General features: G+C 43.0%; 1 protein-coding gene across 6 annotated transcripts; it reads left to right on the plus strand.

Moving 5' to 3' along the window:
• The first annotated feature begins 108 nt into the window (after nucleotides 1-108).
• Nucleotides 109-17,964, plus strand: LOC116430209 (CREB-binding protein). 6 transcript variants are annotated; one of them, XM_076368730.1, is made up of 21 exons: nucleotides 109-1,178; nucleotides 2,659-2,814; nucleotides 4,781-4,992; nucleotides 5,098-5,472; nucleotides 5,657-5,939; nucleotides 6,151-6,459; nucleotides 6,535-9,569; nucleotides 9,860-10,017; nucleotides 11,576-11,686; nucleotides 11,783-11,917; nucleotides 12,032-12,508; nucleotides 12,698-12,863; nucleotides 13,291-13,461; nucleotides 13,603-13,836; nucleotides 13,920-14,150; nucleotides 14,237-14,356; nucleotides 14,449-14,750; nucleotides 14,842-15,255; nucleotides 15,379-15,697; nucleotides 15,796-16,207; nucleotides 16,301-17,964. In XM_076368730.1, the coding sequence occupies exons 1-21, from the start codon at nucleotides 1,097-1,099 to the stop codon at nucleotides 16,771-16,773; spliced, it is 8,175 nt and encodes a 2,724-aa protein (XP_076224845.1). In that variant the 5' UTR covers nucleotides 109-1,096; the 3' UTR covers nucleotides 16,774-17,964. The 6 variants fall into 6 exon arrangements, with proteins under 6 accessions (XP_076224845.1, XP_076224846.1, XP_076224847.1 ...); XM_076368731.1 differs by having other exon boundaries at nucleotides 15,382-15,697; XM_076368732.1 differs by having other exon boundaries at nucleotides 11,606-11,686.
• The last annotated feature ends 9,491 nt before the right edge of the window (nucleotides 17,965-27,455 follow it).

The following is a 27,455-nucleotide window of genomic DNA, read 5'->3' on the forward strand; positions in this document are numbered from 1 at the left end:
CTGTAACCACGGCGTTCGTGGCCTCGCGATGTCTCGGCCAATCGCGCGAGGGCAGTGGGTCACGTGAACGGTCGAGCCAATCGGACGGTCGGTCTACCGTCACGGCAACCATACGGAGCCAGTCGGACATTTTCTGACAAGCGTAGAAAAACTTCTCGTCAACAGCAGCCGCCATTTTACGTTAGCCGATACTCGTGCGGTGCGGAACTCTCGCGATCGCTTTTCCCGAGCGAATTTCTGTGGCGCGCGGTGGCCGCCCCGGAGCCGACTCATCTCGTCGTCCTCGCCTCCTGGCGTCCGTGATTGCCTCAAATGTGCGGGGAAAGCGAGCCGCGTCCGCGGTGATCGTTCGCGCGCCCCGTGTCGCAGTGTGCCAAGGCGAGAGAAGAGGAGAGGAAGATGGTGCCAGAGGGCCTCGAGACCGATATCGTTGCTGCGAGATAGCGCCGTGCGCGCAGCCAGTCCGCCACACTCGAGTGTTTGACGAGTCGTGCGCGACCGACTGCTAAGACGAAGTATAAAACGCGACGGACCTCGTTTAGCTGGTGTGTACATTTAATATCACGCTGGTGATCCTCGCGATTACCAAATTACTCGATAAGTCCTGGTAACTTCTCGGTCTGTCCAGTGCTTCGCCGCGAGTGGCCCGTGCGCCTGTCGAGAGACAAAATTTACTGTGTGTGCGTGTGTGGGCTTTAGCGCGGGGTTCGACGTACCCCCCGACGATGCCCAATGGTTGATCGTGTAACGAAGCGTGCTCGGGGACGCTCTACGCGCCGCGGTTCTCATTGTTATTGTCATGCCTGCGAATACGCTAAGAGATTGGTGAATATTCGCGGCTTTACCAGCGAGGAGGAAGAACCAGCAACAGTAACCAGCATCAGCAGCGGTCTTCTAGTGGCGTAGTGCAGCGTTTCGCTCGCTCGCTCGCTCGCTCGTGTGTGTTACCCGTGTATACGTGCCTGCCTGCCTGCCTCTGCGTGCGTGCGTGCGTGCGGTTGACTCGACGACTCGCTAACGCCGCCGCCGCCGCTGCTTACTTGCTACCGAGAGTAAACAGCCTGAAACAAGAAATAATTAACCCTGAAAAGGAACCATGGCCGACCACCTGGTGGACGGCCCGCCGAACAAGCGGCAGAAGCTCGGAGATCCTTTTCAAGGAACTTCCGACTCCGCGGGTAAGTTTTCAATTTTCATCTCCTTCTTCGTCTTCGAAAACATGTACTACGGTACGAGTCGCATCACGCGACTAACCTTTCAGGGGATAGATCGCTAGCACATTCAAGCGTTTCTTTGGTTAGACGTGATGTGCCACATGCACTTTTCGAACGATATCGAAGAACTTTCAGAAACCGTGTACTGCACCTCGAACGATTACTGTCAGTTTGTTGACGACTCGAACCTTTGAGCAAAATTCCCTCGTGACCGATGCTTCGGTTTTTCTTTCAGACACACACCAGCACCCTTCTATTTTCTCCCCGGTGACATAATTCTCCACGCACTAAATGTTAGTTTCTTTGGACGGTCCTCTCGCGTCCTTTTCGCGATTATTTTCTATTCTCTTTGAACTACCAGGAAGATGTTGTGGTTGTAGCTGATCGTCTTATTTCCTGCCGCGAGTGTCATTCACTGACAGGGCCCTGTGTTCAATGTGTTCCGAGATCGTCGAAAGTCAGCTTTTCTTTTCATTTTAATCGACGTTTCGAACGATCGAGATCATATCTGTTTGTTAGTTAACATTAGTTCTCAAACTAACCTAACCGTTGAAGAAATACCGTCGCTGGATCTATACTATATTGCGAATTTTCTTGTGTTTTCGTCGACGCGAAGGATTATTTGGACGTACATTTGAATATTTATCCGTGAGAAACGCGTTTCGATGTTTCTTCTCACAGAAATCTGAAATCCTGACTAGGAATCATTGACGCTGTTGTAACACGGTAATGTCACTGGTGACAAACAGTTCGAAAATTCAAGACAGTTAATCGCAGATCATACTTTCCCACCGTTTCACGATGGTTCATTGTCAATGGACCATTGTTTTATCTACGAAATAATTTGCATATAGTATATAAATTTTGCTCAGAGGTTATAGAAAGATTCAGTGTTTGAAACGTAATGATTTGTATCTAAACAATCTCTATAACTTCTGTCTTGTTGCACGTTCTTTCGATTATCTCATTTTAATATTAAGAAACAATAGTATCTTGTAAGGTTTTTCTTAGTTCTTTTTAGATTTAGTTCTTATTTTACTTTTGTAGTGCATGGCAAATGCATGGAAATTTCAAATAATAATTAAAAAAGACATATTGCTGGCATGATTGATGCGCTAACCATTTCCTTATTCTTACATTCTTTAAGTGCTATCTTACCATTTTAACAGTTTCTGAACTCAATAATGTTTCACGTAATCCTGTATCAAATCAGAAACAACAACCGTGTCACTTAAATAATCGATGTATAAATTGCAAGATTTAGTCAGGTTATCCAAAGTAAGTAGCAGACATAGTCTCTGTTACCTGCAGTGTCATACATTAGCAAGGTTATAGGTATTGGTGGTATAGAAAAATATTGAGGCTGTTTCTGCTACTTCGAATGATAAGATCCAGAGCTTAGACAATTTTCCACAGTCTGAAATAAAAACTGTAATATATGTAGTGGGTATGGCGCCTGTAATGATGCACCATGCTTATACAAACTACGGGGGAGGTGGCAGTGGTAACATGCAACAAATGCAGGGCCCGCCACAACAGCTACATCTGCAACAGCATCAGCTGCAGCCACATTGGAACAACCATACCGTCCAGAAAAGAAGTAAATATTAATAAAAAAAAACCCAGCAAAAAGTTGAAAAATATTAAATCCAGCACTACAAAATTTGTTTGTTTGTCCATTCATCTCATATATTAATACCATAAAGCTGTAAAGTCATTAAATTACTTCAAGTTTGTATCATGATTTATGATTCAGTCGTATTGTTAAAGAAAATGTGTATAGTTTTAGCATATTGTCACTATGGTTGAATAAAGTAAATTTCTTTGTAAACATGAGAATGATCAAGTACATTAATTACCAAATAGAAAATGTAACAACTATGATACTTCACTAGTGAGATGCGTCAGTTTGTTTTTCAAGATACTGGAGAAAAATTGGATCAGTTTTAGTAGTTAGAAAAAGTTCATGTTATGGGATATCTTGACATAAAACACAACGTAAATATTTGAGTACATATGGTGTTTCAAATGCATTTAAGGATAATCAATGTAATATGGACATGCGACACACATGCACAGAGCTCTATAATTAGGATGGAACTACATGAAATAATAAGTAAATTGTAAAGTAATAAAACGATTGTTGAGCTAAAGTTGAACTAGGTTTTTAGGTAGGTAGATATGATCTTTTCTACTTATATACTTATATACTTTACAGGTAATTGCTGTTGAAAATCAAATAAAATCAATCTCAAAAGAATAAATCAATGTTATGTTGTACGAGTTTCAGAAACTTTATTTTATATTTTTTTTATTTTAATGTTATACCATTAAAAAAACATTCCATGTGCAAACAGTTGTAAATACTCTTTAGAGTGACTATAATTTCTTCGCATGACTGTCTACTCTAAAGTTTGCCATCGGTAGCTTTGCTGCTTTAGTAGTTTAGCACGACATTATTGTGAATAAATTTTTATTCCGCTGTAGTATGAACTCCTTTAAGTTATGCTCTGTGTATGTCTCATGTCTTATTTATTTACATATTTGTTTGTTTATATTTACATGTAGTTTGTGTAGTATCTTTTCATCGTTTTATTTTCTTTTCTTGTTTTTTTTTTCTTTAATATTGCATTTGACCCCTTTTTTCTCCGTCGATGTATCGTCTATCGTGGATAATCAAGTAAGTTAAAAGGTATATTTGTGCAACAAATGTATATTTCAATACTTTAGGTTAGTTTGATTCAAATAAATACTACTTACTTTGTAGTTTATAATATGTATATAATTATTATAAAGAGTGTGCATGTGTGCATATATGTGCATGTATATTTACATGCAGGTATATTATACAACATGCAACAAATGTTACAGTGTAAGAGTTATGTGGTAGTATAAAGATCCCACTATTGAAACTTTGGATAAAAGCTATGGTGACGGTGCTGAATCTTATCTTCATAATATTACTAATGGTTTTTTGGTCTCTATGGTACATGTTACATCTAATATCATAATCTGATCCCCTTTTTAAACTGGTTGTCTAGAAAAGCAAATTTTTTTTCTTCTGTATTGAACCTGTTGTGAATTTTATAATTTAACCCTTCCACAGTGTAATAAATTAACAGAAAAGTAACTGAATGATCAAATATTCAGTACAATTAAGAATTTTACAGATTCTGTATATCATAAAGTTAAGGGAACTTCATGCTTGATCAGTCCATAGGATTCATAATCGATGAAATAGTCACCACTTAGAGATAAATATTATTTTGTGTAAAAATATGCTAAATTCTCTAAAATTAATGACACCAGAAGTAGTAATAGAGAAATATATTCAGATGGAAAGTTGATTTCATACTGATTCTAAAGGTCAGTGACACTTTTACATGTAGAAAATATAACAAAATATGGCCACATAGGCTATACTGTGAAAAGGTTGAATAGAATTTGTTATTGGAGTATTAGTACAACAGTTGATTGTTTCAAAATTTTACTTTTCTAGTAACTAGTACTTTTTACAGCAGTTAAAGTAATTAGGGATTATTTTTAATGTAAATGTCTATTCTCAGATTACATAACAAACACAGATATGTTTGATCTTGAAAATGATCTACCTGACGATCTGTTGGCAACACCATCTTGGGGTTCTGCAACTGAAAGTGCTAAACCGCCAGCTACAGGACCAGGGCCAGGGCAGCAGAATGGTGCCCTTGATTCAGAACTTCGACAACATGTACAACAACAGCAGCAACAACTTCCACATCATTTAATACAACAACAAGTTTGTACTTGTGATATATATATATATAAATATAGATGCATATGTATACAAATCAAAGATAAAGTTTTGTTTCTTGTTATTTAACTTCAATGATTTTTCAAACAGGGCAACAAAAATTTGGTTACTAATTCTTTAGTAATGGCTGCTGGAACTTTGGGTAACAAAAGTCCAAATATGCAATCTCCACCAAATGTTTCTGTCTCTAAAGTAGTTGATCCACAAATGGTTGTGAGTCTGGGAAATTTACCAAGTAGCATAGCCAGTTCATTGGCAAACAATCAAATGTCTATTGCAAATTCTATGGGAGGTCTTCAATCATCAATGAGCATGGCTGGAAACAATCCTACCATGTCAATGCCAGGTGGAATGAATTCTGGCCTAGTTATGACCAGCAGTGCTAGTGGAAATAACAATATGGGTGGAATGGCAGGTGGAAGTTTAATTGTAACCAACAGTTTGAACAAACAACCTTTAAATACTGTAAGTTTTATTCAATTTAAGGTCATGTAATATGAAATGTCTTAAATACAAACAACATTTTACCTACATTTTTGTGAAATGATTGCCTTTGAACTTGCAAAACGACATTTCACCATGCATGACCATAATATTTGACAAATGTTATAGTTTTATATGATTTATAACCTGGAACTTCTTTTCTTAGGTGATGGGTCCTAATACTCAAGGAATTCATCATCCTAGTGGACCACATGGTGTTCCTCAAATGCAAAATGGGCCAGGAATAATGAACACTAGAGCAGTAGCAATGCAACAACAACAGCAGGCTCATATGGTTGGTCCTACAAGAGGGCAAAGTCCACACCAACAAGTACATCAAGTTGGTATTGTTGGTACTGGCCAGGGAGGTCCGCGAATGCAAGCTCCTCCAAACATGGCAAATATGCCAAACATGGGACAAATTGGTGCATCCACTCCTTATGGTTATGGTAATTATTTTAATTATATAGGGTTATTAGTATTTACAAAATGATTTACACAACTATTACGTTACATGTATTTCTACAAATGTAGCGATCTTTGAATCATTCATCATTTTCTCCAAGACCTTTTGCATTCTACCGAGAAAAGAGCTATTGTTTGTAACAGTTGCAGGAATCTTTTGGTATAGTAATATTAAATTATGATATTTTTTCACAGCATCTCCAGGTAGTGGACCAGGACCTGGTGTTACAGTATGTACAAATAGTCCTGTTGGAGTTGTTACACCGCAACAGAAAGGAGTAGGAACAAATATGACTGCCATGCAAGTTGCTGGTAGATTTGGAGGAAACACAGGTCCCATTGGTTCTGCTACTGTTGTGGGTGGCCAAGAAGGTACTATGGCACAACAAGCACAACCACCTGCTCCGAGTCCAGCTCAAACTCAAGCTGGTGCGCCAACAGGAGTTCAACTTGGTTCACAACAAGCTACTCAGGGCCAAATAACCGGTACCGGTGCTCCAACTGGTAAGCATACATTTTTGAAAATCGAAAAACGTTTTCGAAAGATCAACTAGTTAAACAAAATTGTTCTATTATCAGGTGCTACGAAGTCAACTGCTGATCCCGAAAAGCGTAAACTTATTCAACAGCAGCTAGTTCTTTTGCTTCATGCGCATAAGTGTCAACGCCGTGAAACCCAAGCGAATAATGGCGATGTTCGACATTGTACGCTGCCAGATTGCAAAACGATGAAAAACGTTTTAAACCATATGACCGCCTGCCAAGCAGGGAAAACTTGCATGGTGCCACATTGTAGCTCCTCTAGACAGATTATTAGTCATTGGAAACATTGTAATCGCAACGACTGTCCAGTGTGCTTGCCCCTAAAACAAGCGAATAAGAACAAAACCACAAACGCTGCTGCCGCTTCCACATCACAACCAAATAGTCAACCAAATCCAAGTCCAACTGAGGTAAAAAGAGCATACGATGCTTTGGGTATTCAATGTCCCACAACAACACCTGGCTTGGTGCCTGCTTCGTGTGTTACGAGAAGAATACCAGCACCAGGTATGCAAGGAGGGACTGGTACAATAGGAAGCGTGAGGCTAGTTCAACCTCCAACTCAAACTGCTCCTGGCCAGTCCGTGGTTGGTGCTGGACAGCAAGTAGTCGCACCAAATGTATCTCTTCCTTTAAATTCTGATCCTAACACTGTAGGTGTTGCCGGTAATCAGACTGCGTCCACCAGCGGAGCAACGCCTGCTGCTGCGGCGGCTCCTGCAAATATACAGCAATCTGTTAATGTACATCAGTTATTCGGTTTGAACGATTCCGGACAACTCAGTGTCGCGGCCGAAAATAGATTAGCTAGTCCTCAGCTTCCGGTTGGAGCTCAACAGAATCAAGTAACAGCAACACCGATGCAAGAAACTAAGGACTGGCATTTGACTGTAACTCCAGATCTTAGAAATCATCTTGTTCATAAATTGGTTCAAGCCATATTTCCCACTCCGGACCCAAATGCTATGCTTGACAAGAGAATGTACAATTTAGTCTCGTACGCGAGAAAAGTTGAAGGTGACATGTACGAGATGGCTAATTCCCGATCAGAGTATTACCATTTACTTGCTGAGAAAATATATAAAATTCAGAAAGAGTTAGAGGAGAAGCGACAGAAACGAAAAGAACAGCAACAACAGTTACAGGCGCAGCAGCAGCAGCAGCCTCAACCAGGGTCATCTGGAGCAGCTGGTCCGAGTTTGAGGCCGTGCGCTCCACCCGGTGTGGGAACTGTTCCACCGTCACGACCGGTTGGAACGGTTACTCCTAGCTTACGTAGTCATTCACCAAGCATGTCTCAACTTGGAAATTTACCTGCAATAAGCATTCCACACAATAGAATGCAGTTTCCTCAGCAACAACAGGCGCAACAGCAACAAGCGCAACAACAACAGGTACAAGTTCAAGCCCAAACCAAAGTCCAGGCTCAAGCACAAGCCCAGACCCAAGCTCAAGCTCAGGCACAAGCTCAGGTTCAACAACAAATGCAACAACAACAACAGCAGCAGCAACAGCAGCAGCAACAACAGCAACAGCAGCAGCAGCAGCAGCAGCAACAACAGCAACAGGGGATTTTAGTTGGCCCACCGGGTCCTAGTCCAAACGGGCAGTCAACCTCCAATCCCAATGTCGTTCCAAATCCCGGTTTGAGTCCATTTGGACAAATGTCACAAGCGAACCTAACAACTACCACTACATCCGCAACAACTAGTCAATTTCCAACCTCGAACGGCACTTCCGGTCTGCCTAACAGTTCTCCTGTACAGAATCAACACCAGTTCACAGACATTATGAAGGTTCGAATGGCGCAGGCTCAAGCAGCGCAAGCTGCGCAAGCTGCAATCGCTCATCAACACCAACAACAACAGCAGCAGCAGCAGCAGCAACAACAGCAGCAACAACAGCAACAGCAACAACAGTCGCAGCAATCAGCGCAATCGCAACCACAGCAGCAACAAAGTCAATCGCAGCCGCAACAACCGACGAGCACTTCGAATCAGAGCGGCGCGACAACGCCGATGCCGCAAGCGCCGTCGCCGTTCAGTATCCAACAGAATAACCAACAACAAAGCCAACAGTTCAGCAACAGTCGACCTCTGTCAGTCTCAACGCCTAGCGACAGCGGCATCAGCACGTCCACTCCTCAAACGATACCACCTCCTGCGTCCAGCGGGCCTAGTCCTGGTCCAACGACGACGGCGAACGGACCTCAATCTACGACTTCCACACCTAATACACCGTTAGTTCCTTCTCTGATGACTCCGAATCAGACAGTTTCATCTGCCAATCAAACACCGCCTCATCCTAGCACTACACCGTCTCCAGCTGGCTTAGCGGGCCTCGGGAAAGGCATGACGTCACAGGAACGAGCCGCTTTGAACGCGCCTAGAACCTTGTCCATATCTTCTCAAATGGCTGCTATCGTGTCTGCCACAGACCGTGATAATTCACCTAGTCCGCCGATGAATAACAATAAGGGAAAGTTGGACTCCATCAAGGAGGAGAGTATGAAGATGGAGATCAAGCAGGAGGACGGTTCTGAGAATCACAGAATGGACGGCGGGAAAAGCGTGAACAACGACGTACCGATCAAAACGGAGATTAAACAGGAACCGATGGAAGAAGGATCCGGCGAGGGTATCGCGAAGGAGGAATCCTGTATCAAGGAAGAACCGGTGACGCCGATGTCTAGTCAGGATACAACGACGCCGGACATCAAACCGTTGGTCCCTGAGCCGATACAACCAAGCGGTACATCGACAGATAAGAAACGGTTGTGCTTATTCAAACCGGACGAGCTGCGGCAAGCGTTGATGCCAACGTTGGAGAAACTGTACCGTCAGGATCCAGAATCTATACCGTTTAGACAGCCGGTCGATCCGCAGGCGTTAGGGATTCCGGATTATTTCGATATCGTTAAGAAACCGATGGATCTATCGACGATCAAAAGGAAATTGGACACGGGTCAGTATAGCGATCCATGGGAATATGTTGACGACGTGTGGATGATGTTTGATAACGCGTGGCTATATAATCGTAAGACGTCGCGAGTGTACAGATACTGTACAAAGGTACGTATTCAAGGAATTCTTAGTAACTACGTCGCGAATCTTTATGCGAATTTCTGTTTTCATAGAGCATCGTATAAAAGTCAAAATTATGGATAATTTCTTTCCACCGACTAGAAGATAATTTCCCGGCAAAAATAGAATGAGAATACCATTAATTCTTCTTCGCATCCACGATTCCTTGTACTTTACATGTTCGTACACGAGGCGCACGCATAAAGATCAGCAGTTTATTAATAACTTTTAAATTTCGATGATCGAATCTTGGATGATCAATTGTATATTGGTTTCAGCTTTCGGAAGTTTTCGAGCAAGAGATAGATCCAGTGATGCAGGCCCTGGGCTATTGTTGCGGCAGAAAATACACATTTAATCCACAAGTTTTGTGTTGTTACGGGAAACAACTCTGTACGATACCCAGGGATGCGAAGTACTACTCCTATCAGAACAGGTCAGTGTGTGAAAAGGTCTCGCAAGGAACGTTCCCCAATTGTGACCCATTAGTTTTGATGAAACTCTGTATACATGTAAATTCTGTGAAAATATTCGAGACGTTATTACACATTGTATAAAAATGTCTAACTGTTTTGATACTTGGAAATAGTAGCTACAAATATGAATTAAATAGTTTCATTCTCTTACTGGAAAAAGATACATGGTGAAGATTTTCACAATCTCTGTTGTACATGGTTTCATAAAAGTCCGATGCATCACAATTGGATGATGTTACTTGTTTGTCAAACGACCTTCCGCGACAAACAAATTTATTTAATACTTGACGAAAAGATAGTTTGCATGATGGGAATACGCTGTGTAGGTTTCCTTTTTTAAATCTCCATCTTGCCAGTCGACAACTATTTAGTTAACTAAATATCATAGTAACGACTTTTCTTGCCCCCCGACTGTCTTCGAAATGTATTGATAAATTTGACCTCTATTAAATTCGAAAGGGGAAAAAGTTGAAATTGTCTGCCAAGGGCGTATTCGACCTCGTATGGTGCATTTTTATCAATGAAAAATGTTCTACAACCGAATACGCCAGATTAAATTGGCAGGCTAATTAGCCTGCTTCGGTCGCAGCAGCCGATGCAGGCCAGTCTCCTGACCTACACGTTTCTTTTTCCCCAAACTTCATTATATCTTTTTACATTACAATTATAATATGTTTATCAACGATTATATTTTTACGTGAAACTCGCACAAAAAAAATTTACATTTTTTAATGTGCATATACTTAAGGGATATATAGTATATATAGTGGCTCATATTGTAGTTAGTGTTCAAGAGTTGGACATCTTTTTTTGAGATAACAGTTTAGTACATTGTACTCGAATAATGTACCATAGTAGTGAGCACTAGTTAACAAAGAAAAACAACGTTTGTAACCCTTGGGTATATGTAATTAAGTATTTCATGTATATAATGTATATTTATATATATGTATATATATATATTTCGTGTCTAACGATGGCACTCTTCTCTTCTTTGTATGTTACCTTCGCTCTACCCATGGGTTGCGCACGCACACACAAAATCCTTGTTTGCTGCTTGCTTCTTGTGTTGCCCGCGCCCCTTGCTTCTTTCCAACTCTACTACTTCGTGCCACGAAAATTGGTTCTTGGAAATATGGGACAATCGAAATTGGATACCTGATGTCGTGAATTGAAAACGAACTAAAAAAATATATATATAATTGCGATAAATGAATATATAACGGAAACCAAAAACTAAAAACACGGCAACTCTCTGCAACTTTTGGAATCGAAACTATAAAAAACGAAACGGACTTGAATACGTATAAATAAATATGTATATACAATTGGCAAACATATTACTATTTGCATGTGTATAATCGGAAAAATAAACACTTATCAAAATTGGACTTTCGACATTTGGATACATCAATTGGGGTGTGACAAAAAATATACATGTATATTGATCTTCGTATCATGCACGCATGACATTGACGAATTGAAATTCGGATCTAAAAAACTATTGGAACACAACAGTCTAAAGGCATATGGTCTTGTTTCCGACAGATACACCTTCTGTCAGAAATGTTTCAACGACATTCCTGGTGACACTGTGACGTTGGGAGACGATCCAACGCAACCTCAAACGTAAGTATTCGAACCGTGATAATACTTACTGCAATAAACCTTTCTTCTCTTTTGGTTCAGCGGACGGGTTACACAAATTACTACATTTCATTTCAGTGCCATTAAAAAGGAACAGTTCCAGGAAATGAAGAATGATCACTTGGAATTGGAGCCTTTTGTTGTGTGCACAGATTGTGGCAGAAAAGTACATCAAATCTGCGTGCTTCATATGGAATCTATCTGGCCATTAGGGTAAACATAAATGTTCATTTATGCAGTAACAGCTTCTCTAAAGTTTTCTAATCAAATAAAAAAGTTTATTGGATTGTATAAGCTTCTATAAGATAACATTTTCTTTATGTATAGGTTCACTTGTGATAACTGCTTGAAGAAAAAAGGACAGAAGCGTAAAGAGAACAAGTTCAACGCTAAGCGTTTACCAGTCACTAAATTAGGCACTTACATAGAGACGCGAGTAAACAACTTCTTGAAGAAGAAAGAAGCTGGTGCTGGCGAAGTTGCAATTAGAGTTGTGGCGTCCAGTGACAAAGTAGTGGAAGTGAAGCCTGGCATGAGAAGTAGATTTGTGGAGAACGGTGACATGCCCGGCGAGTTTCCTTACAGGGCGAAAGCATTATTTGCATTTGAAGAGGTCGATGGCACGGACGTGTGTTTTTTCGGCATGCATGTGCAGGAATATGGCAGCGAATGTACTCCACCTAACACTAGAAGGGTCTATATCGCGTACTTGGATTCTGTACACTTTTTCCGGCCTAGACAGTTTCGTACAGCAGTTTACCATGAGATACTTCTTGGGTATTTAGACTACGCGAAGCAGCTTGGGTAAGTAGAAAGTTACTTTTGAGTACAGAACCGCCTATACGTCTTGTTAAGCTAAAAACAAAATAAAAATGATATGCGATTTAAATACTTCTACTTATACATCACGATATTTACAGTTTATTCATGACCGATATTTTCGTCGTATACTTTGAACACTGAATAATGTCCCTCGAACAATTTGTTGCGCAGATATACCATGGCTCATATTTGGGCTTGTCCACCTTCTGAAGGAGATGATTACATCTTTCACTGCCACCCTCAGGAGCAAAAAATTCCAAAGCCTAAAAGATTGCAAGAATGGTACAAGAAAATGCTGGACAAAGGCATGGTCGAAAGGATCGTACTGGATTATAAAGTTAGTATCAGCAGTTTGATTCAATAAGGTCATATACGTCAGATCAGGACCAACCAAACCCTTTAAGCAGCATTAAGAGACTAGAAAAGTCAGCGAGCACCGTGGCTATGGTGGTTAAAGCAGAGCGATTAGTCGACGAATCTAAAGAGCGTGGGTTCGAATCCCACTGATGTGACCTTCATTTTTCCTAGGACTCTTTCATATAAATAAAATAATACAGTCTCAAGTGTTACCTGAGAGTTGACCCCCTTACTCTTGGGTGTCAAAGAAGACTAAAATTAACGTCTGCACATAAGCTAATGTTCTTAGAGAGTATGTAAATTTGAACATAGGATAAGCAGGCGACAATTAAAAATATTTTCTTTTGCTTACGGTCTGTTAATATAATTTAGATTAAAAATTATTTTCGTTGTTTCCTTAATTATAGGATATTTTAAAACAAGCAATGGAAGACAAGCTTTCATCAGCCGCCGATTTACCATATTTTGAAGGTGATTTCTGGCCCAATGTTTTAGAAGAAAGTATCAAAGAATTAGATCAAGAAGAAGAAGAGAAACGTAAACAGGCAGAAGCTGCGGAAGCTGCTGCTGCTAATGCGGTAAGTGGATTAATGACTAATGACTAGTGTAGATTAATAATAATAATAATTAGGTTTCGATTAAGATTCCACCAATAACTTATAAACAGTTGTGTACTTTTCTTCACGGATGTTAATTTCTAGTTTATAATTTCATTCTAGATTTTTTCAATGTCGGAAGATTCTGAGACAGGTCCGGATGGCAAGAAAAAGGGTCAGAAAAAGGCGAAAAAGTCGAACAAATCCAAAGCAAATCAAAGAAAGAATAGTAAAAAATCTAATACTCCGCAAACAGGGAACGATCTCTCTGCAAAAATTTTTGCAACCATGGAGAAACATAAAGAAGTATTCTTTGTTATCAGGTTGCATAGCGCTCAAAGTGCAGCCAGTTTAGCAGTAAGCAATCAGAATTGTTTTGTAACATGTTGGAATGGAATATACTATCGTGTACTAATATACGTTAACAATACTTATTGTAGCCGATTCAGGATCCTGACCCCGTTATTAATTGTGACCTCATGGATGGTCGCGATGCTTTTCTCACAATGGCTAGAGAAAGACATTACGAGTTCTCTTCCTTAAGACGCGCGAAGTTTAGTTCTATGTCTATGTTGTACGAACTGCACAACCAAGGCCAAGACAAATTTGTTTATACTTGTAATAATTGTAAGAGTCATGTAGAAACGAGGTATCACTGTACGGTTTGTGATGTAAGTATAAAAAAATCTATTCCTTTTTTCCCTGACATATGTTTGTTCCCATTATACGAGGAATTTAATATTATTTATATGAACAGGACTTTGACCTATGTATAAGTTGTAAAGAAAAAGATGGTCATCCTCATCATATGGAGAAACTTGGTTTAGATTTGGATGATGGTTCATCGCCGGCCGATGCCAAGCAACAAAATCCACAGGTAAACAACAATTTCTCGATGCTCGTTATATATTACACAATTGATAATGTAAGAGATGTATTAAATAATTATTTTCATAAATTATTCAATAGGAGGCGCGTAAACTATCGATACAAAGATGTATTCAGTCATTGGTACACGCGTGCCAGTGTAGAGACGCTAATTGTCGATTACCTAGTTGCCAGAAGATGAAGAGAGTAGTAACGCATACAAAGATTTGTAAACGAAAAACGAACGGTGGTTGTCCAATATGTAAACAATTGATTGCATTGTGCTGTTACCATGCTAAACACTGCCAAGAGACTAAATGTCTTGTCCCATTCTGTTCAAATATCAAACACAAGTTGAAGCAACAACAGCTTCAGCAAAGGTTACAGCAAGCGCAATTATTAAGGTAAGCAGTCGTTACCAGTAGCATTGATTTCATTAAATTGTAACAGAGTTTCAAAAATACATTTTCAATCGTTGCATTTTTTTCTTTGCAGAAGAAGAATGGCTGTGATGAATACGAGACCAACAGGTGCAGTTGGGGCGATGCAAAGTGGACAGCAGACTTCCAATGTTACTATGCCAACTGGTGTCGCCATGAAACCAGGTGTCAGTCCTACCAATTTACCTTCACCGCATCAACCTGGAATAGGGTTGAAACCTGGAACGCAAACACCACCCGCTCATGTCCTCCAAGTCGTTAAGCAAGTACAAGAAGAAGCTGCGAGACAACAGGCGCCGCATGTTGGCTACGGCAAGGTAACGCCAGGCGGTGGAGTCGGCGTTGGAGTAGGTGTGGCAGGACAAACGGGTGGAGTGATGCCTCCGCCACAAATGCAACGACCAATGCCCGTCCAAATGCCAAACCCTGGCGGTACTCATCTCATTCCAATGGACCAGTGGACGCCAAGGTATGATTTCGTTTGGAAATAAGCAAAACGATAATACTTATGATTTACATTTTGCCAAGTTGCCAGTTAAAAAGTCTTTTCGACAAATATGTGTACGTTTTATAAACATGTTTGAATGCGTAGTAGGTATCAGCCGAACGCAGTGATGCAACAGAATCCTGGTTTAAGGCAACAAACGCCGCAACAGTTAATGCAGCAGCAACAACAACATCAGGGACAGCCAGTGATTGGAATGGGAGGACAGATGCCCAGACAGCCTGGTATTATCGGCGGTCCGGTTAGCCAGGTTGGGTCACAGGCTCAAAATACCGCCATGCACAAACAAGTGCTACAGCAACTTATGCAAACTCTCAAGAATCCCCATACGCCCGAGCAACAGAACCAAATACTTCAAATACTCAAAAGCAATCCACCAATAATGGCTGCCTTCATCAAGCAACGGGTATGCCGCTGATTGATTCTTTTTATTTTATCATGTCTATTATCCTCGATCCTCTACGACGATTTCTTTGATCGTATAATTTTGTCTAAATTAAAAAGGCGCTGCAGCAGCAAACCGGTCAATACGGAGGAGGAGTCGCCGGACCGTTAGGTCCTAATCAGCCTCAACAGCAACCAAGTTTGCAGCATATGATGTCTCAACAACAGCAGCAGCAACACCAACAACAGCAGCAGCAGCATCAACAGCAGCAACAACAACCAGGCAGAATGCAAATACAAGCAATGTTGAATCAACAGCAACAACAGCAGCAGCAGCAACAGCAACAGCCTGTTCAGCAGCAGTCACAGTGGTATAAACAGCAAATGATGGCGATGCAAAGGCAGCAGGCGCAACAGCAGCAGCAGCAACAACAGCAACAGCAACAACAACAGCAGCAACAGCAGCAACCGTTCACGCAACCACCGGCGCCACCTTACGGTCAACAACGACCAATAAGGCCGTCCCTTCTCGGTAAGAGTCATTCGATTCCCGACAAAACGAGATTCGTCGAGCCGGTTGGTTCGTGGTCTAACGTCTGCCACGATTCCGCGTATTCTTCCCCAGGTTACGGTGGGTTTAGCGAAGGCTACGGTCAGCCCGGTTTAAAGCCGACACCGCCACCGATACCTTCCCCGCAAGGTGTGATGGGACCTCCAGGGATCTCTGTACAGCAACAGCTCATGCAGTCCGTACGATCTCCGCCACCCATTCGATCTCCTCAACCGAATCCTTCACCGCGACCGGTTCCATCCCCGCGCAACCAACCAGTTCCTTCGCCTCGATCGGGGCCGGTGCCATCACCTCATCATCATCCGCCACACGGCACGCCAACGCATTCGCCGGCTCACGAGCTCGGCGGCCCTAGCGAGATGATGCTTTCACAGCTGAACGGCGGCACGGGAGCGCCAACGGGTCATCCGGGCGCAATGCCCCATCATCCATCGCCGGCCCCGCCGCCGACCAGTGGTGCGGACTCCAGTGAAGTGACGCCGATGACTCCGCAAGACCAACTCTCGAAATTCGTCGAAGGATTGTAGTGACTGTTAGTGAAGAGTCGGTCGATGCTACAAGTGACTACGTAAATATAATCGGTCGAACGGATGGCTGATGTTCGGCGCCGTTCCCACCGTTCGAAGGACGGTCGATGTTGCAGCTTCGGACCCCACCGCCGCCATGAGGCGGCGGAAGGGTGTGCAACCCCAATCCGTTCTTCTGCTGCGTTCCTAGCTTCGTGGAGATCAAGGTACCCCGCCGATCACACACGTCCCGGTGCGACGGACGAGAGTCAGAGTACCTATTCCCCCCTCCAACACTGAGATTGGTGCGACCAAATTAATCCGGACGACGACGCGTGTTCCCTCTTTTTATCTCCGAGTTAAGGGTGCGGGAGCGATAACAGCGTGATGTGGTGCTGCTGCTTTAGGAGACGCTCTCCGCGATAATGCTACAGTTGGCTCAATGGACACACTTTGAACTTCTTACGTTACTCTGTACTGTTCGTACCTCAACCTCTTGACTCCTCTTCATCGTCATATCCCCCGTGACTCCCATGCCACCCCCCCTCCCTCCCTGAAACTCCCGTAATCGAGAACCGGTGGAAAGTCGTGAACAATTCGATACCGAAACTACATGTAAAATCAAGAGAGAGAGAGAGACTATCGATACGTCCTACCCTGTACACACACATATACATACACATATACCTGCACACACTCTTGAATGAGACGAACTGAAATTCGTACACACACGAAAATTTGGCAATATCGAAAGATCACACGCCGCCATACATTGAGAAAATCATCAACTCCCGTTCTTACGCAATCCCCTTACCCCTGTGAACACACGCATCCAGGCATACAGAGAGAAAGAGAGAATAGCAAGTGAGATTGAGCGAGATTACATCCAAAACACACGACCTTTTTCATCTTTACCACCTTCCCCTCGCTGCTGCTCGTGCAGGCTGAGTGAAATCGTACAAATGTGTTGTGTATACTTAACGTTAATTAATAATTAATAGTTCAAATACTATTAGCGTAGCAATTATATGCAGTTATTATATACCACTATTATTATTATTATCGTGACGAGATGCAAAAGTATATATATATATATCATATATATATACACACAAACGAAAAAGGTGATGAATATCTGAGGATCGTATGAAAGGGAGAAGGAGAGAGAGATCGCGCGCGCGTGAGAGAAAAAGAGAGAGAGTGTGAGAACGATGGAAACGATATATAACGGTGAGATGAAAGAGCGACCGAGCGAGAGAGAAAGAGAGAGAGAGAGAGAGAGAGAGAGAGAGAGAGAAAGAATTGATAAACAAAAGAAAACAAAAACAAAACCGACACAACGTTTGTAATGTAAGGAAGGGAGAACAGAGAGATTTAGTGGGAAAGAGAGAAAAAAAAAGTTAAGTAATGTTAACTTAGGCTAATTTGTTAAGAGATCGCTACAGCTGCCCGAGGGTCGTACCTCCTCCGGTGGTATTTAAATTTTATGAACACACATTCTTGGCGAAGAGTATAGGAAACGGACGTCAAAATTTATTCCTCGGATAATCTGCCGGACACGGGGAATCTGTTCGCGCGGTGAGATCGAATGACGGGAGATAAGGAAAAAAAAAAGCTAAATAAAACTGGAACGGTTCCTCTCCCTTCGTTGGGGGGCAGGGCCGCGAGAGACGGACGCGGATTAACGGTGTCGTAACCAAAAAAGTAGAGATTCACTACAAGCTGCTATTCGCTAGCAGACCCGGGAGGATTTATATTTAAATGGAAAACAGGCAGAAAAAACAGAATCGTGTTAAAAAGATTTTTTTTTTTTTTTTGAGAGAGAGAGAGGAAGAGAAAAAGAAAACAAAGAGTTTTTTCGCAAACAAAACTCACGCCGGGGCCCAGACATGTGTACAGTTCAATCAAAATGTAGCTACGAAAGCGTAAACCTATTGTCGGGCCCCTCCGCATGATAAAGCGTTCTGTACATACTATACTATTATTACGATAATAATAACGATTATTATATTAATTTCCCTGTCTCTTATAAATTTATTATTATTATAATTATATTATTAATATTATTATTATTATTATTATTATTATTATTATTATTATTATTATTATTGATTCTTATTAATTATCATTATTATTATCATTATTACTATTATTAATATTATTGCAAAGAAATTGAAATCGTGTAGGTATAGAGTAATGTTCGGGAAAAACGAAAACGAGAAAGGGATCCACACACGTGCACGCGTACCATTTAATTCACACGTAAAAAAAAAGTCGAGCGCGCGTGAACGTTACATGGGGCCGAAAGCACGCTGAAAGTACCGAGTAGAAGGAAAAGAAGTCGAGGCGGCCGAACGCTTTGTGATTTACACGCCGAAAAATAGAAAAGAACCGGGAAGCTCGCGATGAAACACGTACAATTGCCGACAACTACACTACACGACCATGCCAGTGCTGTACCATAGTAAATTGTAAGTGTAATTTTTTTCCTAACTCGTTTTTTCCTCCTCGATGAAACGTATTTCAGATTGACTAGGCGATAAAAAGGGAACACGGGATGGAACGGAAAACAAATTCGACACGACACGACACGACACGACAGAACACGGCGCGTGCGAGGTGTCGCGGCCTCGGGAAGTCCGTCATTCATTGGATATGTTCTCTTTTTCTTTTTTTCTTTTCCTTTTTCCCCCGTTCCCACAGAATACGCACGGTGTACAATGTAATTCAGAGCTGTAGTCGATTTATAATCGCGAACGATACGAAGAATTTTCCACTGAAACGTCGCGCGATGCATATATATACATATTATACATATTTCGGTGTAGATAACGAAAAGAACACGTGCAGAATCGTTTCCGTCGACGACAAATGAGAGAGAGTGAGAGTGAGAGAGAAAAAGAAAGAGAGAGAGAGGGAGAGAAAGTAGCACGTGACCTAAAGAAAAGAAAACAAAAAAAGAGCATGCGAAGAACAAAGAATAATATATTACAAAATGAAATAGAATCAACGAGCTGTGAGCGAAACGCGTTACGGCAATGTGTTCAAATACGTTCGACGCGATTGCGACCTGATACACGAATACACACACGCGACATCGTACACCGTCACTGTTAATTATTATTATTATTGTTGTTGTTACGCGCTGGTATTTGCAATGAATGGTGTACCCTTCGGACTCGTTCGATGGGGGAAAGGTGTTTTTCATTCGCGGTTAGACGGAAGTTCCAGTAAAAAACTAGCTCGGAGAACGCGTGGCGGCGAAGAAAAATTTCATCGGAGGCAGAACACTTCCGACGGAACACGTTACGCGAAAACGATCGGCATCCAATACTTCTCGCGTGGAATACGTAATTCGTATCCAGTATTAATTGTCCGAGGAAATCGTTGCGTTTCCTTCGTTGAACGTTTCGTTTGCTTGCTTTCTTTCTTCTTTGACGTTTATCTATCCGAAACCCGCGGCACGAGATCATCATCGACGCGCAGACATTCCTTTCTCATTTGTACATTCTCTCTCTCGTTCCTTCCCGTTTAGTTTCTCCCTCCGTCGTTTCTACGTTTCGTCGCGCCTCTCGGTCACCTTCGCGCGAGGACATACGTATCGCGATACTCGGATTCGATACTTAATATCGCGAACTTGCGGACGCACGATACTCGCGCGAGATACACGCTCGGTAATTAAATATATCTCCTTCGTTTTCCTGTCGATTAGTCGTCCGTTGGTTAACACTCGACTTATCAGATGGGTCGAAATCATCGCCCGTTACCGACACTTTCGTTTACGTTCGTCGAGAAGACCGACAAGCTTCCTTCAGAAATCCTTACAGTTGATTTAGCGATAAGCAAAATGGAATTCCCGAGGGAACAATGCAATTCGATTCGGTGTTTCGTCCGTAGCTGGAACGCGAGAAGTATCGCGCGAGAATCGTCGTCCGAACGGTCTCATCGGTCCGCCTGTACAGCAGAACCTCGATTACCCGAACTAATTGACAGCAAAACGGTTCGGGTAATCGAGCGGTACAGTGGAACCTCGATTACCCGAACTGACTGGGACCAAGATGGTTCGGGTAATCAAACGGTACAGTAGAATCTCGAACATCCGTGTCAGTTGGAACCGATTCGGATGAAGGAACGTAAACGTCGTAGGAGAACAAACGAGAAACGATGCATTACCGGTTCGGATAATCAAGGTTCTACCATACACACCGAGTATCCACGCTACTCGTATCGCGACACGCGTGTCGCATCCGCGCGAGCGCGACCATCGTCTCGTTCTCGGATCTCTTCGATCCGATCCGAGCCTCCAAAGATACCAAAACTGAAAAGAATCCGGAAACAGCGAAAAAGCGACTCGGCGACGAAGGAGTCGGGGAAAGAAACATCCTTCCGAGATGTAGATAAACGAGCCGCGACGCACCGGCGAAAGGGAAGACAGGAAAGAGACCGGGGAAATGAAAAGAAACACCCTCCGAAGTAATACGACTGGCAGAGAAACGACGAAGCACGGACGGTGATCGAGAACTACATAGATTTAAATGAACGATTTTACCTGGGCGGAAGGAGGATTAATCGTTAACGACGAAAACCCAAAAGTATTTGGCTTAGTATGGCTGTGTTTAGGGCAGTGTTGTAAATCTGAAAGTGGTAATACCGTTCGCGGTACTAAACTCTTTAAGTGCGAACGTTTCGAACGCCGTCAGCGCGCCGATCGGGGGGTCCCGCGGTCTTCGGCGCGACCCCGTCGTTTCGATGGTTCATTTCTATTAAATTAATTAGCGGGGAAATCGACGGCGAACCTGGTTCGTCCGAGAAACGCGGGGATGCCGGCGAAGAGCGAGAGCCCCGCGGAGAAACCGGGGAAAGCAGGCGCCGGGCAACGAAGAAACGGAAGAGCAGCGTGTAAACGGCTCGCCGCTCTCTTTTCTTCTCTCGCGCGTGGCTCGACGGGGCGACACGTGTATGTAAAAATGAATCTTCGACTGTCCCCGAGGCACGCGGAGAAGAAAAGAGAGCCGGAGGGTGGAGAATATACCGCGAGATTCTCGCGAGTAACTCGCGAATGGTGAAGCGGGAACGGATTCTTCGGCGGCTCTCGCCGAGGGCTCCGTCGGCGCGTTTCGGCGTTCGCGGCAATTTATTATTGTAACGAGAAGCGAATGATAACAACGCTATATATAAAATATATATTATACGATTTTTTGTTTTCTTTTTTATATTAACGGAACACAATATAGGCCGCGCGGTTCTATAACTCGAGAGGGAGTGAACGCTGCCCGATCGATTCGATCGGTTGGCGGATAGACGATAACCACAGACTTTATGGAACATAATAATAATAATGATCATTATTATTATTATTATTACTATTACTATTATTATATTATTATTATTATTATTGAAATACCGACTATAGAGTACTACTTTTTATTATGACATTTCGTAAATAGTGAATTGATGATGATGATGATAACGATGACGATGATGATGATGGTGATGATGGTGATGATGATGATGATGATGATGATGATGATGATGATGATGATGATGATGATGATATGATGAGATGATGGTGGTGATGATTATGATGATAATTATGATGATGATTATGATGGCGATGATGATGGTGGTGATGGTGATTATGATGATGGTAATGATGATGATGATGACGACGATGATAATGATGATGATTGTCTAATTAAACGACTAATGAGACGCAAATGTAAACATTTATCCCCTCACAGGTGATAAAAAAAAAAGAATGAAACACACACCATTCTCGATCCCAGTCTCTCCCTTTTTGTTTCTTCTCCCGGGAAGAGCGTCGAGAGGGACGGAGAGAAACGCGTTCGAGTCTCTCTCATTCTCTCCCGATCCAGCCTCGCCTCCCTCGTTATCCAACACACTGCATCGGTCACGATAAATGTTGTAAAATATAGATTTCCAACGATGCGCGTTCCTTTTATTTATTTTCTATATTTACCGGTGGCATGTTTCTTCTTTCGTTTCTCGCTGCACGAGAGGACAAAACGCACGAACGGAGAAAATGACACTGTCGCCGTCGCTCGCCATTCTTCGAATCATACGATACAATGATAACGCACCGTTTTCCTCCTCTTTTCTCTGTTTCTTTTCACCTTTCTTTTTTTTTTTGTGTAATAATAATTATTGCGTCCCGCTGTAAAGACCGCTCCGCAGAGTGATATTTAGGAAAAAACTTTAGTTGAAACGCAACTCCTCTTTGTTTACATTCTCGCCTCTGTTGTTCTATCTTCCGCTGTTCCTCTCTTCTTCTCTTCTTCTTCTACTTCTTCTACTCTTGCTATTACTACTATAACTACTACTACTATTACTACTATCACTACCACTACTACTACTACTACCACTACTACTACTGTTAATATTACTACCGCTACTATCGCTACTACTTCAATTTTTTTTTGTAAAACTGCGTTTTTTTGTAACATACGTAAGGTTCGGTTTTGTAAAACGCGCGAAAGCTAGCCGTGTCGCGAACCGCTCGGAGAGAGGGGGCGAACAACAGTGAAATTTAGGTTTTTTGCTACGGTTTTTATACTCTTAGACGTGAACGAGAATAGAACGGAAGAACAAAGAAAAGACTTCGTTTTTTCCTCTTGACGATTTGTAAACGTAGATAAGGACACCTGTATGTTGATGTTCAATGAATATTTAACCCGACTATTGTTACATTATTATTAAAAAACAAGTTTTAAAAATATACATTCCAATTTTTATTTTTTCTCTCAGCTCAGGTTCGAACTGTCGAGTGTGTGTATATACATGCCGTGTATCGAGAGACCAACATCCTTCATAGAGAAAGAACGAACGAACGAACGAAAGAAAGAAAGAAAGAAAGAAAGAAAGAAAAGCGACAAAAACACGAGAGTAACGCAAAAGGAAAAGAGTGTAATCCCTTATCGTCGATAGTATTTATATAACAAAAAAAAACCACGCGAGGAGAGAGTTTAATAAGAGAGAAAACGAATTATTTTTTATCCCATCTTCCGGGACACAGAGCAAAGAGTGAAAGAGAGATGATAGTGAGAGAGAGAGAAAGAGAGAAAGAGAGTGTGAGAGATAGTTTGAGAGAGAGAGAGAGAGAGAGAGAGAGAGAACGCGATCTCCCGTTCGTCCGTCGTGTACGTTGACAACGAGACACACAGAAAACAGACACGTAACACCTTGACTCTGTCATCGCGCGCGTCTATCCCGTGTAATTAAAAGAAAACCGTCATCGAATCGACAGCGTGCGAAAGCGATGCTAAAGTTTTTCTCCGTTTTACTCTGTGAAACACCGAAACTAAGGGCGCTTCGCTTGCCGCTCGGCCGTCAGTCGACTTCGTCCGAAAAGGAACTCGTTCGGTGTGGTCTCCCTTTCGTCCCGTTCCCTTTGTTAAAGGAAAGGATAAGAAAAGAACGTGCGCTCGCATACTTTGTATAATATTTGTACATGAATCCACGATAACGATTATTTCTCCTCTTTCTCGCCCTTGTAAAGAGAGCGTCGCGCCGCAACCGATTTTTACCAAATAAGATCGCCGAGCGACTCGCACGATCATCCGAACGGACAACGCGCGACCCCGTTTCCCGGTTCACGCTCGGCCGTGTTTCGGTCCCCGTTGCGTCCCCTCTGTTTTATACGAGCTTGTTTGCGCCACTCCCCCGACGAACGCGAGAAACGGTGACGCCGAGCAACCCCCTTGTTGCGCTCCCTGCGAACACCTCTCCGCGCCGCGATCCGTCGTGCCGATACCCGCGTCCGCGGCTAGGTTTCATGATACCACCTAGTCTTTCAACGCGCGAATCGGTACCAATGAATCCGCATCGGACGCTCGGAGTGTCCAGTAACTCGAATCTCCGCGATGCTCGTAGATCCTATTATCGAAACCGACGCTGCAGTTGGAAGAGAGGACAGGTCGGAACCGCGATAAACCGAAGGGAATCGGCCGAAGGTCAGCTGAAACGACGCGGACTTCATGAAACCTGGCGCGAACGTATCGGCAACTTGTATCGTAACGCGCGGAGGCCTTTAGGGCAGCTCCCCGGTTGCCTCTCGGTGCCGTTCCCCGTCGCCGGCACACAGCGACCCGAAAAAAACGAGCCGAGACCGGAACACGCGACGAGCACGGCGCGACGCGTTTCGCTTCCGTTTTCCGCCGACCCCCCCTTCGCCCACCCAGGCCCAAACCACCCACACACCTCTCTATTTATTCCGGTTGTGTTCGCCGTGTCTCCTTTTCCTTAGGTCGTAAGTGAAACAAAAAAAAACTAATCTCTTAACCGATTGCAGCTTGTAATGTAACAACGTAAACGAAAGAAAGAAAACAAAAGAAACACCGACACGTAAGAGTTATACATATATGTGTATATATTTATACATACCGTACCATTAACGCAACATGAGAAATCTGACGAAATAAAGTTTACGTATGAACATTTGAATACCCAGACATTGTACCTGTGCGTTCTCTCAGACACCTCGTTCGCGGCCAACGTGTTGCTCGCCGATCTGCCAAGTCGATCATCCCCCGTTCACGATCGATCCCCGATTTTCCCCGTGGCCCGTGAGACGAGGAACGGACGCCTCGAAGGAATTGCGCTCGTGTAACGTTGCCTGTTCGCTTTCGATTGACAATGCTCGGTTTCGGTTCGCACGGTCGATTAACCGTCGAATGACGGAATGTCGGGTAAAAGGCGGAGCCAGGTTGTTCCCAGCCCACGTTGAACTTTATTATGCATACATCGGAAATTAATCTGTTCCGCTACATCGCGTTTTGATACCTACCACGTCACTTTCCAATAATATTTCGTTTCACCCCTTTCTAATGTTCCTCGTTGCGGATGTTCATTATTCCTCGACGAGATCGACGGTATTTTCTACTGGTACGCAGAGAAATGTAGCGTAAATTAAGGAGTGGAATTATTTTATTTCAGTGTCTCACTTGTTGACACGTTATACTAAATTTAACATTGAATTTTAAGCTTCACAATTTCGTCGTGTTCAATCGCAGAAAGTTACATGCGATAAGCCTGTCGAACTATTTAGGTCCTAGAAATTTCGTTCGTCTGTGAGGTTTCGTTATAAATTCTTCTCGCGAGTCTCAACAATGTTCATCTTGTTTCCTCGAATTCTCTACTCGCGCCGCGTACGTGGAGACTATTGTCAATTGAAAGTAATAGCCCACGATGTACAGATATCGTTTCTTTCTGTTGCCGCGCGCGCGAGGATTCGTCGAAGCTCGGAGCGAGATCGCGGCTATAGTCAGTGCGATCACCGGCGAGCGACGAGCCGGAAATGAAAAAATTTCCACCGATTTTCCGGAGGGTCCCCTCGATCATCGTCGGCCGAAGTCCGCGCCGAGATTGCCTCGTTTTATCAGCGTCTGTCGCGACGACGAATCCTCGGTGGACGCGATACACGGGACGAATGACAAAAGGAGGAAGTTCAGAGTCCCCCCGTTGACCTACACGCACGTTCATACGACAGATTTACATATGCATACGCGTACTCTGTAAACATATTGTACTCACGTGCGACACACGTGTACCGAACAATGCAGAGTGCCCCGGCGATCGTGGCGCAACCGAATAGGGGATGATTCTTTCCGCGAAAGTCAACGGAGAACGCGAAACGAGATTCGTTCGCAAGATTCATGTCTCGACGGTCTTCGAATGTACCGTGGAAAGTCTAATATCGAATATCCCATGCACACGCGTCCTCTGATTCTTTCGATCCAACCAGTTTCTCGTTTATCGAGCACCATACCGCTCGTTCAATCTTTTTCGAGTTACCCACGACCTGATTTTGTTCGGGATCTTTTGCATTCGAGTGCGTCTATTAAGAGTTTAATTGACTTGTAACTGAGCTATCACCGAATGAATTTCTCTAGCGATTCATCAGACCAGCGCCAATTATTTCTTCGATCATTGTGAGAAACGTATCCGCTCCGACCCATCCGGTAGTTCTAATGTTAATAATACTTCGACCGTATAGATACATCGTGGATCATCAAGGTTAATCGAAGAAAAAGCAGAACAGCAAAGAAATTTTGATCGTGGATACCTAGCAGGAACGGAGGGCCGCGCGAACTAATTTTATTATACGCGTCGAGGTTACTTTCGCACGAGGGATCAACCCCTTTCTCGTAGCATCGCGATTACCGGGACGGACTGTATAATTAACGTCGCGGAGGACCGCACCTCCGTCGAGGAAGGCTCAATGTATAGACGTGTATAGATCGTTGTAGCAAATAGCGAGCTGTGAGAAGAGGAAGAGTTTTTTCTAAAAGTTGGTGAGAGGGTGGTGGTGCGCTTACTGCTTGGAAGAGAGTATCCGCCGCGACCAGCGGCGAGGAATGTTTCAAGTACGTTAAGCGGTGCAATATTTCGTCCAAAGGATAAATTAATGGGTGTTCCCGTAATACGTGGCACGGCCGAACACGATCTCATGACTCCTCGTCCGAAAATAAAGCCGGGTAATGATTTCACCGTTTCCACTTATTTTTGATCGAGGAATCACACCCCGCTCGCGGCCGTGGACCACGGATTCGCCGGCCCGCTCTCTGTATATCGAATCTTTTCGTTTTTATATGAATGTTCCGACAAGAGTTGTGATCGTCCTGTAAAGATTATCTCCGCGGCTCCTTTTGTACCATAATCGGCGCGGCCACGCGCCGAGACAGCGA

This window comes from Nomia melanderi, chromosome 6 (genome assembly GCF_051020985.1).
Source record: "Nomia melanderi isolate GNS246 chromosome 6, iyNomMela1, whole genome shotgun sequence".
Taxonomy (NCBI): domain Eukaryota; kingdom Metazoa; phylum Arthropoda; class Insecta; order Hymenoptera; family Halictidae; genus Nomia; species Nomia melanderi.